We start from the raw sequence: 16420 nt of genomic DNA, 5'->3' as shown, positions 1-16420 counted from the left end.
CTGCCTCTGTGCTTTCAAGAGGGGAACTCCCCAGCCTGTATGTATGCTGTGGATTCCTTCTCCCAAGGTGCAGCACCCTGCATTTGTCTATGTTGAACCCCATCCTACTCTCATCTGCCCACTTTTGTAGTCTGTCTAAATCTATTTGCAGCCTCTCTCTCCCTTCAGGTGTGTCCACCTCGCCCCACATCTTAGTGTCATCAGCAAACTTTGACAACGTGCTTTTAACCTCCTCATCCAAGTCGCTGATGAAGATGTTAAACAGTGTGGGCCCAAGGACGAAGCCCTGGGGTACCCCACTGCTCACATCTCACCAGTTTGAGTATGACCCGTCCACCACTACTCCCTGGGTGCGCCCCATCAGCCAATTTTTTACCCATCCAACTGTGCAGGCATCAATGCCACAGTCGCTTAATTTATTGATGAGGATGGGGTGAGAAACAGTGTCAAAGGCCTTCTTAAAGTCTAGAAAGAGTACATCCACGGCAACACCATCATCCAAGGATGTAGTTACTTGGTCATAAAAGGCAATCAGGTTGGTCAGGCAGAACCTGCCTTTGATGAACCCATGATGCATGATCTCCCCTGCTGGCCCCCCACAGATGTGCTCCTTGATGATTCTCTCCAAGATCTTCCCGAGCACCGAGGTGAGGCTTACGGGTCTATAGTTACTTGGGTCCTCCTTCCTCCCTTTCTTGAAAATTGGGACCACATTAGTCAGTTTCCAATCCCCCAACACCTGGCCAAATGACCATAAATGCTCATACAGCCAGGCCAAGGGCTCCGCGATGACCCCTGCCAGTTCCCTCAACACTCTTGGGTGGAGGTCATCCGGACCTGCAGATTTAAAAATGTCTAGCCCTTCCAGAAGATCCCTAACTACCTCTGCGCTGACCCAAGGCCTGTCAGAGCTATCCCCGAGATTGTCCCTACCTCTGGTAGGTGGGATATCCCGGTCCCTGTTCAAGAAAAAGGAGGCAAAGAAACTGTTAAAAATATCAGCTTTCTTGTCTGGTGTAGCCACAGCATTACTGTTTGCATCTTGCAGGGGCCCTTACATTGCCTGGTGCCCTCTTTTTGCTCCCAATGTACTTGAAAAAGGACTTTTTGTTGTCCTTAATCCTGGGTGCTAGCCTGAGTTCCATCTCTGGCTTGGCCTTCCTAATAGCTCTCCTACACTCATGGGCCAAGGAGGAGTACTCCTCCTTGGTGATAGCTCCTCCTTTCCACTGGTTGTACACTCCCCTTTTAGTCCTCAGGCATTGCTGAATGCCCTTGCTGATTAGAACTAAGTAATTCAGATGCATATTAAAAAGGTCCCCAACCCAAGATTTGTAGGGCTCAACTTATTCTGGTTTGCTCAAAGTGTATTTCTGACTCCTGTGTTCTACTCCCCACTCTCATCCCCCGATCAATAACGGTATCAGGTTACAGCGTGACTGGCTGTGAATTCCTGAGGGGATAGAGAGGCCTTAATTGCTCCCTTGGCTGGGCCAGCTACATTGGGCTTGGCTTTGTTTTCTTCCAGTGCTGGAAGCTAACTTTGGGTGCTTCAGGTGGGAAGAAGTCCCCTGAAATATCACCATTAGGCAAAAGCAGTCCCAAAGCTTGCAGGTTCTATGTACCCTGGGCTGCACAGAGCCCTAAGACCAGTGCCCGGGTGGTGGCAGCATACCCCAGGCTTGCTGGTCTTCTCTAGGAAGGGGGATGGTCAGCCATAGGTTCCCCCGGGGAGACTCCTGAACCATGGTTTTGGGCCTGGCACAGTGAGGTGGGTGTCTCTGCATAGTAGTGCCCCCTACTGCAATCCTGCACTCTGGATGTGCAAAAAGCAGATGTGATACACCTTGACTTTAGCAAGGCTTTTGATACTATCTCCCACAGCATTATTGCAAGCCAGCCAAGGAAGTATGGGTTAGATAAATGGACTGTAAAGTAGATGGAAAGTTGGCTGGATCACTGGGCTCAATGGGTAGCGATCAATGACTCGATGCTTAGTTGGCAGCCGGTATCAAGTGGAGTGCCCCAGGGGTCAGTCCTGAGGCTGGTTTTGTTCAATATCATCATTAATAATCTGGAAGATGGGATGGAGTTCATCTTCAGCAAGTTTGCAGATGATACCAAGCTGAGGGGAGTAGTAGATGCGCTGCAGGGTAGAGCTAGGATTCAGAGTGACCTAAACAAATTGAAGGATTGGGCCAAAAGACATCTCATGAGGTTCAACAAGGACAAGTGCCAAGTCCTGCACTTAGGATGGAAGAATCTCATGCACTAGTACAGGCTGGGGACTGACTGGCTAAGCAGCATCTCTGCAGAAAAGGACTTGGGGGTTACAGTGGATAATAAGCTGGATATGAATCAGTAGTGTGCCCTTGTTGCCAAGAAGGCTAATAGCATACTGGGCTGTGTTAGTAGGAGTGTTGCTAGTAGGTTAAGGGAATTATTCCTCTCTATTCAGCACCGGTGAGTCCACATCTGGAGTACTGTGTCCAGTTTTGGGCCCCCTATTATAGAAAAGGATGTGGACAATTTGGAGAGAGTCCAGTGGAAGGCAACAAATGGTTAGGGGACTGGAGCAGATGACTTATGAGGAGAGGCTGAGGGAACTGGGTGTATTTAGCCTGCAGAAGAGAAGACAGAGGGGGGATTTAATAGCAGCCTTCCACTACCTAAACAGAGGTTCAAAAGAAGATGGAGCTAGACTGTTTTCAGTGGTGGCAGATGACAGGACAAGGAGCAATGGTCTCAAGTTGCAGCAAGGGAAACTTAGGTTAGATATTAGGAAGAACTCTCTCATGAGGAGGCTAGTAAAGCACTGGAACAGGTTACCCAGAGAGGTGGTAGAAACTCCATCCTTGGAAGTCTTCAAGACCCGGCTAGACAGAGCCTTGGCTGGGACAATCTAATTGAGGATGGTCCTGCTTTGAACAGGGGGTTGGACTAGATGACCTCCAAGGTCTCTCCCAACCCTAATTTTCTATGATTCTATGAAGGGGAAGGGGTGAGGTGCCATGGAGGCTCCACAGCTCGAGGCAAGAGATGAGAGCAGATTCAGCTGACAGCATCCTGGCCAGAAGCTCCCCTGCATGCCTGAAGCGCTAGGATCTAGCCCTGCCACCCCTTGCATCTGCCACCTTACCAGGAAGGAGGCTCTATTGGATATGACTGCAAGGTCGTCTTCTTGTTCCTCATCCCCTCACAGTCCCAAGCAATGTTTCACTGGGCAGCATCCACTGTTCCTTGGACTTGTTGGCAGGCCTGTGAGTGCTGGCTACTGTGCTCTGCTCAGTGACTCCTCCTTGGAGCTCATGTTACTAACCCCCAACCTGCACTCCTGCCCTGGCTTGCACATTCCTTTTCTCTAGAATCAGTAGCTGCATAATTAGTGACCCTCTCTCAAGCCCAGGGAGAGGGAGGGGAGCAGTTTCTCTGTGGGCTCACACCCACGCAGCCCGTGTGCATCAAATAAGGCACGTAACGCCTGCGTGACCATTTGACACCGTGAAGAATGCACTGGGCTTTGCTGAGCCCAGCTGTGAGCAAAAACGAGCTTTGGGTTTTGACACATGCAATTAGATCGAGGGCAAAAGGTCAGGTTTTTATCTTCAACATGCATAAGACAGGACCCCTGGTTCCCACCTTTCTCATTTCCCCACACACTTTCTCTCATGTTTCATAGTAACTGGGGTTCGGGGCCTGCCTACTAAAAAGAAGTGAGAGAAACAGGCTGGAAAGGAATATTTTTGCAGTGCACTAAATTGCAAGGGCTTGGTACTAAAATAAGTACTGGATTCTGTTTATTTGCCTCCTGATGTCTTTGTCATTAGAATTCACATTTTCAAGTTTTTCCCCACAACCCCGGGGACAGAAACTTACTTTTCTAAACAGTGACCTAGTGAGATCCTCATATAATTGCTTTAAGAGAAACACCAGATGGCAGATGAATAGAGATAAAATAGCAAGAGATGGCAACATGGGTCATGCATGCAATTTTTTCCTGATTTTTTTCTTCATTGCATTAGAACTTTTTCATCTTGATCAATTACAAAAAAAGCCATTTCACCTTAGCTGTTGTTACTGGCATAGTGTCTACTCTTATAAAAATTTCTCTCTTAGGCCTTTACTACAGAGCTCTTGTTCAGCCTTGTACTGGCTTGCTCTAACTCCCCAAAAAGCCAACCAGACATTTTCCACTGAAATCACTGAGACTTGGGTCAGGCTTGCACTGATTATTCTCCCAATCTTGCTTGAAATAATGCTCCACTGAACTGATTATAATGTTACACAGGCAGCATTAGGTCCTCACTGGAGGAACAAATTAACAGGGTTGAGAAAGGCAAAGATGCTAACCCCTCTTCCCTTATCCTTATTTATACACAAATCTCAGATCATTAGCAAAATTACTGTAAGAAATTATTACAACCTACATGAAAATTGTGTTGTACTGTATATATAAAAGCCCATTCTGTATTCACTCAAACAGTATGGAGGTCATGAAAAAGTTGCTTTACAGCATATTTATAAATCTAAATGTTTCCTAGACACTTTATCACACTCAAAACATAGTTTTAAGACAAGGTTTGGCAATTGGCAAGCTGTTGAAACACCTTCCTAGATTTTTGTTCACTGAAGTGAAGCAAAGTCCATTTACCATCTGATCTCCTCTGGTGACAATCTAGTTTTAACCTGCACCTTTTACATATTCAGTGGTTGCATCTACGCAACACTTTGACTGCACAGTAGCCTGTGACTATTGTGCAGTAGTGTCACATGGCAGCAAGCGTGATGTGATGCTACTGTGTAGTAGTTTTGGCCTACTGCGCAGTCAGCATCACAAAAAAGCCATTTGGTGACACTACTGCGCAGTAACTCCTGTTACTGCACAGTCATGTAGTCCTTGTTTACACAAGGACTACATGACTGTGCAGTAACAACTGTGCAGTCAGTGTCTTGTGTAGATGCAGCCAGTAAGCCTTGGCATTTAAGAATGTGGTATGTCTCCATATCAAGCTGTAGCCATCACAGCAGTGTTAGGAAGTTTCTGCCTTTTCCTTCTCCTTGGGTATTCTGCCCATGGTGTAGAACTCTTGGTTTGGACGCAGGTCAGTGAAGTGAGCTATACGGTTAGACATGGCAAAAAAAGCAGTGATTGTTCCGATGTCCCAGGCATCTTCCCGGTCAAACCCATGTGCCTCCAGTTTTTGGAAGTGCTCTTCAGTTATGTTTTCAGCATGACTAACTGCTACAGCAAACTCCAGCATTGCTTTCTCCCGATCACTTAGATCAGCCAGTTTCCAATTCACACCAACCTGCAAGAAAGTCCAGTAGATGAGTGTGCGTATGTGTGTATGAAGGAAACATGCATTTAGATTGTAAACAGCACAACTGGGTCAAAAACTAAAGAACCTGGATTCTTCCACCAAAGCTATACTTTGTTTCACTGAGGAACTAAGACACATCCTCCAAATGACATAAGACACATTCTCCCACTGCACCATGTGTGCAAGGCACTTCCCTCCCCCTGCTCCCTTGCCACCACTACACCACGTAGCACCAGTCCCTGGGAGAGGGAATATAAGGTGGAGGGGGGAGGGGGAGCCCAGAGACACCAGCCTTGGCTGCTGCAACCAGAGTGATGGGGGGAGCAGCAGTTGGGTATTGGGGAGCAGATTAATTCCTTGCAAGCTGCATGTAGCCTGCGGCCCACCAATTAGAAACCCATGCTTTAAAGGAGTTGTTTCCTTCTAGAAGATATGTTGGTACTATAATGGCACAGTGGCAGCAAAGGAAAAACAAAGAAGAGCATTTTCTAGAGTTGTGAATGATTTAGGGTCGTTGCGTCACTAATTCTAACTTCACTGCCCCAACAGTCAGAAATGCAGGGCCACAACTCCGGCTGTGGGCAGTGGAAACCATACATAGGTCAGCACTTCTGACAACAAAATCAGGGCAAAGCTATTAAGTTATGACACGGGTCAGGAAGATGCAAGCCCACTTGCGAATGTGGGGATATACAAAGGCAGTTTGCCATCATTTTTGCTCCCTGGCTCTCCAAGCACCAAGCAAAGGTCTGAGTTATCTCTATATTTGCTGGACTGGTCAATTTTAGGCTTGCACATGTATCTATCTGTTGTTACAGAAGCAGCTTCAAATTCAGTCCTTCAAATTCAGACTTCATAGAAAAGGGCTGGAAAGCACCTTAGGAGATCACCTACTTCAACCCCTGCTCAAGGCAAGATCATCCCTATCCAAACAATCCCATATAAATACTTATCGAACCTATTGCTAAAAACTAGAGAAATAACCCTGTCACACAACTACATTGCTCCAAAACATCCTAACTGGCCACATGTAAAAGACGGGAAGGAGGGCTGTTAATGTCCTGTCACTGCAACCGTTGTCAAATACACTAAAGATCCAAGGAAGAGAACCGTGCAGCTCTCCTTCCTCCCCATTAGAGGAAGACGACCCCCCCGTCCCCAAGGCCATGCTGATCTGGTTGTGCAGTAAAATTCTTTCCTGACCCTAAATGTGGTGATCAGCTGCCTGACCCTGGGCAGTGGGACAACACCCCCTAACCAGGAATCTCTGGGTTTTAGTTCCAGAAGAACGTTAGCATACCCCAGTCAAAATCCCCACCCTTGGCTGCAGCCAACATCCAATGTTTCTAAAATTAACCCCCCTCCCTCCATGACCCCCAACCTCCCCCCACAAAAAAAACAAAACAAAACAAAACAAACCCAGACATGGGCAGTAACAGCAGGGGAAACATGGAAAAAATTCCTTCCTTGCTCGATGTAGCAACCAGCTAAGTTCAGAAGCAAGTAGTGAAAAAACAAACACCCTCAACTCTGTTCTGTACCCTGAGAACAGCAAAAAACACCACAATTCAGACCCCTTTCTATGGTCCTTCTCCTCCATAAACTTTTCCTAATTTCTTTACTCTCCTTTTATAACTAAGCCAGGTGTGGAGCTCTGCTTCATTCTTCTGCTGCTGGGCATTTGTCCTCACCAATATCCATCTGCTCTGGACTAGAGCTAGTCTCATTATCTCCCAGTGATCCATGAGTGGACAGCTCTTGGACTGTCAACTGTTGCTCTTTGAAGCACAAGCTCAGCATAGCTTCTCCTAAATCATCCCTAACCAAGGCTTATTTAACCTCTTACTGAAAATCCCCAAGGAAGGAAATTTCCACAACTTCTCTAGGAAATCTATTCCACTGCCCCACTGTTCTAACAGTGAAGAAAAGCATACTTTGCTGCAATTTCAAGCTACGGCTATACGTCTTACTCTTTATCATGAAATGCGTGTGGCAGGACTGTGGCAATCCAGCTGAGCAGTGCAAGGTGGGGAATGGGATGGTCAGGGAAAGGAGACACTACTTTCCCAGCAGGCTGCATTGCTTTGTAGTAGATCTATCCAAAGCAGTTGAGTGGGTGTGGTTGTGACCAACATGACCAACAGGCCATGTAACTCCACTGAGCAAAACTTCCATATAAAATGGGGAGAAAAGGGGATTTATTTTCTGAACTCCAGAGAGGCCATGAACGTTGTCAGTGGAGAGCCCGAACAGACAGGTTATCAGGGATGAACCACCCTCCCTCCATTATTAATCTTAGAACTTTTCTGCCACTGTAACACTGACAGCACCATCACCTTGAGGAAGATTTGCGTGGTCATTGGAGTCACGGGTGGACTAGATAACAACTTAAACCAGCCACTATGTGCTGTTTAAGTTCTATGTGTCAGCTATTAGGAAAGGACAACCCAGTCATGAGCAAAGAAACAAGGGGACATGCTTGGGCAAAGAGAACTGAAATACAATCGTACTCATGCCCTACTTTATGCCCATGTGGGACTGAAACCCTTGACATCTTTAACACCAAGGAAAAAGAGATGCACATACATTTTTCATACTTCAGAACAGTATGTAAGGCAGGTAAAGCCTCTACCAGCTAGTTCTGATATTCTCAGAAACTAGTTTCTTTAAAAAAAACCCACCTGATCGGCCAATGTCGGCTTTTTAGAGTATATTCGATGCAAAGCCCCATGTGCAGTGACACAGTATGGACATCTGTTAATCATGCTTGTAGCCACAATGATGAGCTCTTTGTCTGCCTTGCTAAGTCTTCCTGAGGGGGGGAAAAAATCTCTAAGGTGACTTTCAACAAGAAACTTTCCTTCTTGTTACAAACATACCCAGGAAAGAAAATATATCCAGGTACTAACAAGTAAGTAGTGGTGGAAGATCACTAATTAGCACATACACAGGGATGAAGGAAAGCATGACCAATTTCGTTATACAGGCTTTTTATGCACAGAGGGCCAAATCCTGCTGCTTTCACTCATATAACAGTCTTATTTAAGTTCTGACTAGGTAAGGACTGCAGACTTGGTCCATGGATAATCCTGCAAACACTTAAGCATATGAGTCAAATTACTTATATGTCCACTTTTATGGGCACAATCTGAGTTAAATGATTAAAAAGTTTGTAGAGTTTTCTGAAGTAGTTCATTTTTTATTACAATCTTTCTCTTGGGGGCAAACAGCATTACAGGGTCTGTTGGCCCAGACAGACTTTGCTGTCAAAAGGGGAAATAAGCAGGAGGCAAAACAGAAAAAACTGAGCTTCCTCTGAGGCTGGGGAATCGAGATTATATTTTATGACAAGCAAAATGGTATAGCAATCACTTTCACCAAGCTTCTGGAGAGTGTGGCTTCATTTATAATTCTTGGGAGGACTTTGAATAGCCTGGACAACCTGCTGCCAGAGCCTCTTGTTGGTCAAAGACAACTTGGAATTCAATTTGTGTTCCAATTAATACAAATACAAAACCTGGTAATTTGCATGCATCACAGAATGACAAGGCAGGTTTTAGGATTTCTCTTGGCTCAAATTAAGAGCTCATCTTTCCTGTTCACCATGACAATTCATAGCAGGAGACTTTGAAAACAGCACTTCATAGATGAAATGGACAACTTACAGGGCATGTCTACACATCCAGTAATGTGCTGTAATTGGCACTACTGTGCCTTAGCACAGATGAACACTTTCTAGGTGACGTTTAATGCCCATTGGACTAATGTAGTGCATTAGCATGGTTTTTGCCAGTGCGGTAGAATTAGTCCAATGGGCAATAAGCATCTTGTGTAGATGCGCCCACAGACAGGTTCTCTGTGGAAGTCAAATATTGTAGAGTACCATTTTTTATTTACTAAATTAAGTTTCTAGCCCTTATAGTGGGGAAGACAGCTTTCCAAATGCCAGTCAGTACATATCCATGCCCCTGAGCCCCTGTTGGCTGCTTCCAAAACATCTGCAGTGTGACAAACAGAAAACTCTCATCAGTCTTACTTTCCACTGCTGCCTTCACAAGCAACATGGGAAACTGGAAGACTAAAATCACATCACTATTGCATAATTGCTGGAGGGGTTCATTACTATCTTGCAGAGCAGCGAAAAGTACGAGGTTACATCAGTTTCTTTAAAATCTGTAGCAAGAAGGTAGGCAGGGCAGGACTAGGGAAGACTCTAGGAAGAACTGCTACAGTGAAGCAGAGAGAGAAGCTATAGGGAGAATATTCTTTTCTATAAATAAAGTTCAGTGTTAGCTAATTCTGTGGTATTTTCCAGGAGACATTGGGCCTGCAGCTAGGGAAGGAGGATGCTTCTAGAACGGGTTTTATACTTATTAGTTAACTACTGGCCAACTGCTTCTACAAGACATAAAGCATCAAACAAAGAACAGAGAGAATACTGTGGTGGGAAATGCAGGTGCGACCTCACTAGAGCACTGCCACCATATTGTTACAGGTGCCCGCCTTCCCTTCAAAACAGACAACTCTTCTGATTTGCCTCTACCCATTACATTTTTCAAGCCTTTTCATAAGTTTCTGATTTTAAGAGAACATCTTCCAAGTAAAATAAAAGTGGACACCCCTATTGCCTCAGCTCACCTCCCACCAAAAATCCAGTGTGCACAGAGGGTTTTGACAGCAATATTTTCTAAACCATTTCCATGAAGTTTAAAAAGTTCTGCACACAGACCAGCCCACTGCACATGTACCAGCTTAAAGTAGCCTGTCCATGTAGCATGAGCAGACTGGCACCTCAATCTTTAATTATAGAAGCATTCAAAACACTGTGGAAAAAGTATCACGTTATAACAGCTAGTTTGAAACCAGGGCCACCAGTGCTAAAAGCATGAGTCGCTGCGCAATGGGGGCTAGAAGCAGCAGATGTGAAAGCTTCTTATGCAGATTGGCCAGATCACATTCTGTGAATAGCGTGCTATCACTGCCTGCTGGGACATGTAGTCTCTACTGACTGCAGAACTTGTAAAATCCAGGGGTCAGGGCTTACATGTTTGCTGCTTCTGAAATTTGGCATTAAGGGTAGTTTCAAAGGGACTGCACAGTTTACCTGTCTCTTTGTTCATAATGGCATTGTAATAGGCAAAGAATGCTCTGAATTCTTCAGGCCGATGAGACATCACTTTGAACACATTAGGCAAAAATCCAGTCTGTTCAGGGATTAAAAGAGAAGACATGTCAATAGCTGTGAGCTTACTGCAGAGGACACAATGCAAATGGGTCAGTAGTAAAAATGCACTTGGGCCTACGCACCACTTGACTAGCAGCATAACCTGTTGGATCCTGTGTTTATTACAAATAACTAAGAGTGGCAGCAGCCTAGGTGTAGAGGCAGATCTGTTTCTGCTGATTCACCCTGTCAGTCAGACCTAGAGGTCCAAGAGGACAAAAAAGTGCGAGCATCTTTGGGGCAGAGGTCTCAAGAGGTACAGGAGGGAAAAATGTTATAAACAGCCTAGCTCAATAAGGAATTTTCATATCTCTAAAAGAACATGACTGGTAAATTCTACCAGAGGTCACTACAACCATAGCTGGAAGAAGCAGAAAAGCCCATTTCCCAGTTGGAAAAAGCTAAGATGGATGGGTCAAGGCTCTTGTAAAACCTAGCCAAGGTCTTCCTTCACTGAGGTGGCACACAGTACAGGGAGGGAGAGAAGGGAAGCACCATCAGGAAGGTGGTTCTATAGCAGTGGTGCTCATCCTTTTGAGATTCAAGGCAACTCTTGTTACACTCAAGGCATTCCTTGGAAACTGCCAGCTCTTAGCTTTCACTTATCTTTTTGACTACGGAAAAATAACAGAGTAAGTCTTCTCTTGCAGAGAACTCAGAAAGACCACAGCAGGTCAGAATGTCTTTGACATTGTGGATTCCTATTTGAAATTTCTGGATTTATTTTGTGGATGATATGTAGACGTTTGTACACCTAACAGTGCTAATATTGAATGTCACCCTAAAAAGAATCCTGCAACACCCTGCTTGAGAATTACTATTCTAGAGAGTGAGACAGAAAGAACATGCCTGGCTCTGATCCAGGAAAGACATGAACTCAGAGAGTTCTCAGAGATCCTCTCCAGTGAGAGAGGTTTTCACAGCAGGATCTTCTTACCTTCCTCTCAACTTCCTCCATGAGCTCCACTATATCGAAGGGCATGTCCTTTTTATTAGGTATTGAGTACCTCCCAATTGGTCTGGTGGGGTTCTCCTCCTGTGTACTGTATGCATGGCTTGCAGCTACAGCTTGGACTCTTCCTTGAAGACCCCCCAGCAGAAGGTGAGGAAGAGCCTAAACAGAGACAAGGGAAATGTCTGGTTAGCTGGCAGGTTCACTGTTATTCCAGAGGTCTGTGTTTTGTGTCTCTGTCCTGATCCTCCATGAGGAGCCACATATGCCACTGTTATTAGTGCAAAAGAGTATGAATCTATCATGGGAAGACTGCATGGTCTACAGCAGCGGTTCTTTACCTTGTTGACCCTGCACCCCACTTCCAGCACCCTGCACAGCCCATGGTTCACTTAGCTCTTGACCTACATCTGCTGTCCCATGACCACTCCCCAGGTCCCTGCCCAGTTTCACAGCCTTCCACCCTCCTGTTTTTCAGGCAGCAGGGACACCTGAGATAGTTCTACATATGCTACCTCTGCAACTGAAGCAGCAGACCACATTCACAGAGCAAACAAGCCCATCCACAACACCAGATGAAGATGCCCAGACTGCTTCCTGTGCATATGCTAGCACATGTGGTGCAGCCTTGTGCCATGACCTTTGCAGGAGTTATCAGCTGTCAGGTATCCACTCTCAGCTTCACAAGAGCAGGCCAATCCAAACCACTAGCTTCGGTAACAGACCATCAGACAAGAAGAGCCGGGTTCCATTCCTAGCTCTGGCACTGCCCTGCTATATGAAACCCAGGAAGTCACTTGTTCTTTTTCAGCCTTTGTTTCCTCTCCCACCCTGCTTAAATGATAAGCTTTCCATGGAAAAGATCGCTGCTCACTATGTGCCTGTAGCATTTCCAGTACAATGGGGTCTAGCTCTCCACTGGGACCTCTTGGTGGTTCTGTGTTAAGACTGACTCTATAATGATGCCTGTGTGCCACCATCTCTTTTTCCTTTTCCATGTATACGCTTCATGCCTCTGAAGTACAAATAACAGAGTTGTTCTTCCATATTAATAAAATAACCATACCACTGTAGTAGATTACAAGAAAAAAAGCCATCAAATTATTTACTCAGTCAAAGTGCACAGTGTCAGGGTAGGAGTTAAATTAATCACTAGTAGAAGTGGGCAGAACTCCAATGAGTGGCTCTGGATCCCAAGATGGAATCCTCGTGGTGCCCCGTGCATCATGCCCAATAAAGTGAATTGAATGTTTCCCACCTTGTGCTTATGATGACATCTGAGTGTTAGAGCCTTTCTCATGCATTACATGAAGGTACCAAGTTATTTCTAGATGCTTTTGATCAAAATATTTGTGCAATAGAGCAAGGGGCTGGCCTGAAAGACTTCCCTGAATAACTAACAACACTAAGGGCTCCTCAACTCGGGGTTTTTTTTCTTCTAAAGCCATCTTTGTTCCACATGCAGCAGCATCACCATTTTATAAACAGAAAACTGAGAGATCAGGGGTTAAATCATTTGCCAAGGTCCCTCAGTCAGTGGCAGTGGCAGGAATTTCTCCCACTGCATACTGACTGTTTTCCCCTTTTCTACCAGAAAAGAAGGTTAACCGCCTACCCCTGCAGCCTAAAATGTCAACTATTGCCTTCATTATGTAATCCAGAGTCACCCCTATACCTTTCTGGAGATTCGCTATTAATCACTATTTCACTATTAATCACTATTTTGAAATAAATATTAAATTGCTTAGACTGGGTTGGCAGCCTATGGCCAGTGGTTAGATCCAGCACCAGTGGCTCCTGGCTGCATCACTGGACCATGGGAGCATGGGGCCTGAGCTGGTACCTGTGTGTGTGTAGGGGGGGGATTGTGTGTGTGTGTTTTTGTAGGATGAGGTCCACACGCACACCCCACCATACACATGCATCCCCCTCGCACTGCCATACATGCAGACACCCACACCCCCTTACATACCCCAGACGCCCTTCCCCACAAACACAGGCCCCCACAATCCCCATACCCACCCACACCCCACATATTCACACACACCCTCACAGGCTCCCCCATACACCACATAACCACAACCCCCCGCAAACCTATACCTACCCCACCACAATATACAAGAGTAAGACTTCATTTTAAGTTATTATATACAATCACCTCTATGTATATACACAAAAACATGTAATCCAAAGCAGAAATATTTTTTTAAATCAAATTAATTAATGTTGTAGATGCTTGCTTTTTAGAATATAGTTGTGTATTTTTCTGGTTCAGAGATGGCAAAACCCCTTGCTGAAAGGAGTACTTCCAGGGGGCAAGGGGAGGGACTTCTGGTGGCAAAGGTCAGGGCTTAGGGGGCAGGACTTCTGGTCACAAGATGGTGACCAGAGGCAGGGTACCCCATGTGGCCCTTGACAGCTTGCCAAAATTTGATAAGTGGCCTTACACCTGAAATAATTGCCCGCCACTGCTCTAACTCCATGCACAACTCCACAGGACACCTCCAACCACAATGGACCATGCAGCCCAAACCCAGTCAGCATGGGATTAGTACTGCTTGCCCATGATCACACACCTAATTTCCATAAAATCAGGAAGGGCAAAATTCTCCCCTGCCTGCTGGCATTGGAAATACTGCACAATAGGAGTTAGCAACACAGCCCACCAGCCAGATCCAGCCTGTGAACAGACTGCATATGGCCCACAGCAAGGTGGGGGGAGGGAAAAGAATTGGCTGTACATGGTGGCATGGGCACCTTTCTGCCCTGTGCCATGCATTACTCTGTTGCATGCCACTGAACTCCTCTGCCACATCCAGCAGGTGTACTCTCTGCCAAGGGGTGCTCTGTCAACCCTGTTACTGCAGCCTCCACTTACCCACACTGCCTAATTCTTCACTCCCTATCACCACTGGTGATGGAATATGGCAGCAAGGGTAAGCAGTGCACAGAGCTGGGAGGGCTTGAGGACTGAAGGGGGGGGTGTTGCTGCAGAGGAGGGAGTTGTGGAAGGAATCAGCAGCCCATGGTGGTGACCTGCCATTCTTAAAGGTTGCTGACCCAGAGGTTTCTTAACGGTTGGTGCTGCATCCACAAGGCCATGCCCCTGAGTATTTGCAGCATTGGACTCTTTGTAGCTAACTATTACCTTAAGAGACCTTTTTCCATAATGAAAGCCTATGTAAGTCAGAGAAGAAGAAAATGTATCAACCCACTGATCATTTTGTAACCCATCCCTTACTTTATTTAGGGACCCAACTGGATTGTTTTCAGAAGCAATCCACTTCCAGGGCTTCATTCTTGCTTCTAAAAGTTTCCTTCTCCTATCCCTTGATTCATTCATAGGTTTTAATTCCATTTATTGAAATTAAAAAAAAGAGTGAATTTCAGAACAGAATTGAAGCAGGTGGTGGATTATCCTAAATTCATCCCAGTGTGGATGTAAAATGCCCCCTAGGCTTCCTGCACATCTCTTGGCAGGAGGGTGCTAAGCAGCACCTCCTGCATGGGGGACAGCACAGCCCATGTCCATGTGCTACAATCTGTAGCAGTGTCCTGAAGGATGCAGCCAGTCAGCCTCTGATTTGGGCCCCCTTGCAGGGGAGCAGGGAGAGGCCAGGGCAGGGAGCAGCAGCAGGGTAGCTGACAAGGGAATGCAGGTAGGGGAGGGGACAGCTAAGCCAATCCTCTGAGCGGGGAGCAGAGCTAACAGGCTTATTCTCACTACTCCCCAGATCCCTTCTCTGGAGAAAATGGTATCCTTGACTCCTTCTTCACGAGACTTTCATGTTTCCTGCTTTCTGGGAGAGGAAGGTAGTGTTAGAAAAGGGAGTCCAGACCTACCACTTATGAGCAACTGGTGCCTCCCAAGTCGGGGGGCACCAGATCACTGATGGGGGGGATTCCCCAGCAGCCGATCGGAAGTGCACTTTTGGTTTCATGGCTGGCACTTCCAAGGGGTACACGGCCCATTTAAGGGGGTGCATGTACACCTGTGCACCCCCTACGCATTGCCAATGCTGCCACTGTCATCTTGAGGGATGTGGGCCAAGGCCCAGGCCCACCAAGAAACCTATTGGCCTCCTGCAGACAGGGAGGCTACAGAAAACGTGACAACTGATTACTGGGGACAAATAATTAAAAAAAAAACAGGGATGAGAGTGCTGGTCAAAGGTTAACAACATGAGTGCCAAGGGAAGACACTGAGCAGAGGCAGCACCCAAACTGTAGGGACAGGAGACAGTCCTGGGGCCTTTAGAGGACAGTTGGTGCAACAGTAAGGAAGGAAGGGTACAACTGGCAGCCACTGGAGCAGAGATCGGTTGCAGTGGGAATGGGCACCAGAGTAAGCCGGAGCACTGTTCACTGAATTTGGGGTCCATTCGGACTTGGCCTCCCTCACACTGCAATGCACCGATGGCTCGGGCAGGGCCTCGGGCAAAGCCGCGTCCCCCCTTGGCAGGTCTGGAGACCGAGGTGAAGACCTAGGCTCCCCTGCATGGCAGCGGACCTCTCCTCTCCTGACCCCAGCAGTGACTTCACCTTCACGGGGCAGAGCCACCTGCAGCACAAGTCACCGGGGGCACCCGCGCGCGTCCGGACCCATCCCGGACACACTTGACACTCCGGTGGGCGCGGAGCCGCCGCCTCCCGCCCCGCTGCAGGGCTGGGCCGGACCAGGCCGGACGCCGCGGGCGACTGTGGCATGTCCCAGAGGCCTGAGCGCCCCCCGGGAAGGGCCGCGGGAGCAGCCGGGCCTGGCCCCGCGCCTGGGCTCCTGCCTGGCCCGGCGGTGGCCCCCACGGCGCCATTCCCCGGCTGGCCGGGTACTCACGGGGGCGGCGGCGCGGCGCGGCGGCAGGAGGCGGCGGAGGAGAAGCCCCTGCATGGCGCGGGAGCCGCGAGCGGGAGGCGGGAGTTGGG

The 16420-nt window shown here is 47.1% G+C and overlaps 1 protein-coding gene across 1 annotated transcript; it reads right to left on the bottom strand.

Annotated features, from left to right (window-relative positions):
* Positions 1–4950: 4950 nt before the first annotated feature.
* On the bottom strand, positions 4951–16420 carry LOC109323580. The gene is made up of 5 exons (XM_019555225.1): positions 16332–16420; positions 11483–11659; positions 10426–10525; positions 8003–8133; positions 4951–5309 (listed from the first exon to the last, which is right to left on the bottom strand). Exons 1-5 carry the CDS (start codon positions 16383–16385, stop codon positions 5031–5033), a joined length of 741 nt encoding a protein of 246 aa, XP_019410770.1. The 5' UTR covers positions 16386–16420; the 3' UTR covers positions 4951–5030.

This window comes from Crocodylus porosus, unplaced genomic scaffold (assembly GCF_001723895.1).
Source record: "Crocodylus porosus isolate Cpor-Errol unplaced genomic scaffold, CroPor_comp1, whole genome shotgun sequence".
NCBI classification, from domain to species: Eukaryota; Metazoa; Chordata; order Crocodylia; family Crocodylidae; genus Crocodylus; species Crocodylus porosus.
This window is presented reverse-complemented; position numbering and strand designations above follow the sequence as displayed.

What these genes read in the sequence shown, in the direction of transcription:
- LOC109323580 (XM_019555225.1), bottom strand. Translation starts at nt 16,385, where the DNA reads ATGCAGGGGCTTCTCCTCCGCCGCCTCCTGCCGCCGCGCCGCGCCGCC. An exon ending in TGGAGGAAGTTGAGAGGAAG is followed by an intron (nt 10,526 to 11,482) that starts GTAAGAAGATCC and finishes ATCCCTGAACAG; the next exon opens with ACTGGATTTTTGCCTAATGT. An exon ending in CATTATGAACAAAGAGACAG is followed by an intron (nt 8,134 to 10,425) that starts GTAAACTGTGCA and finishes TCCCCCCCTCAG; the next exon opens with GAAGACTTAGCAAGGCAGAC.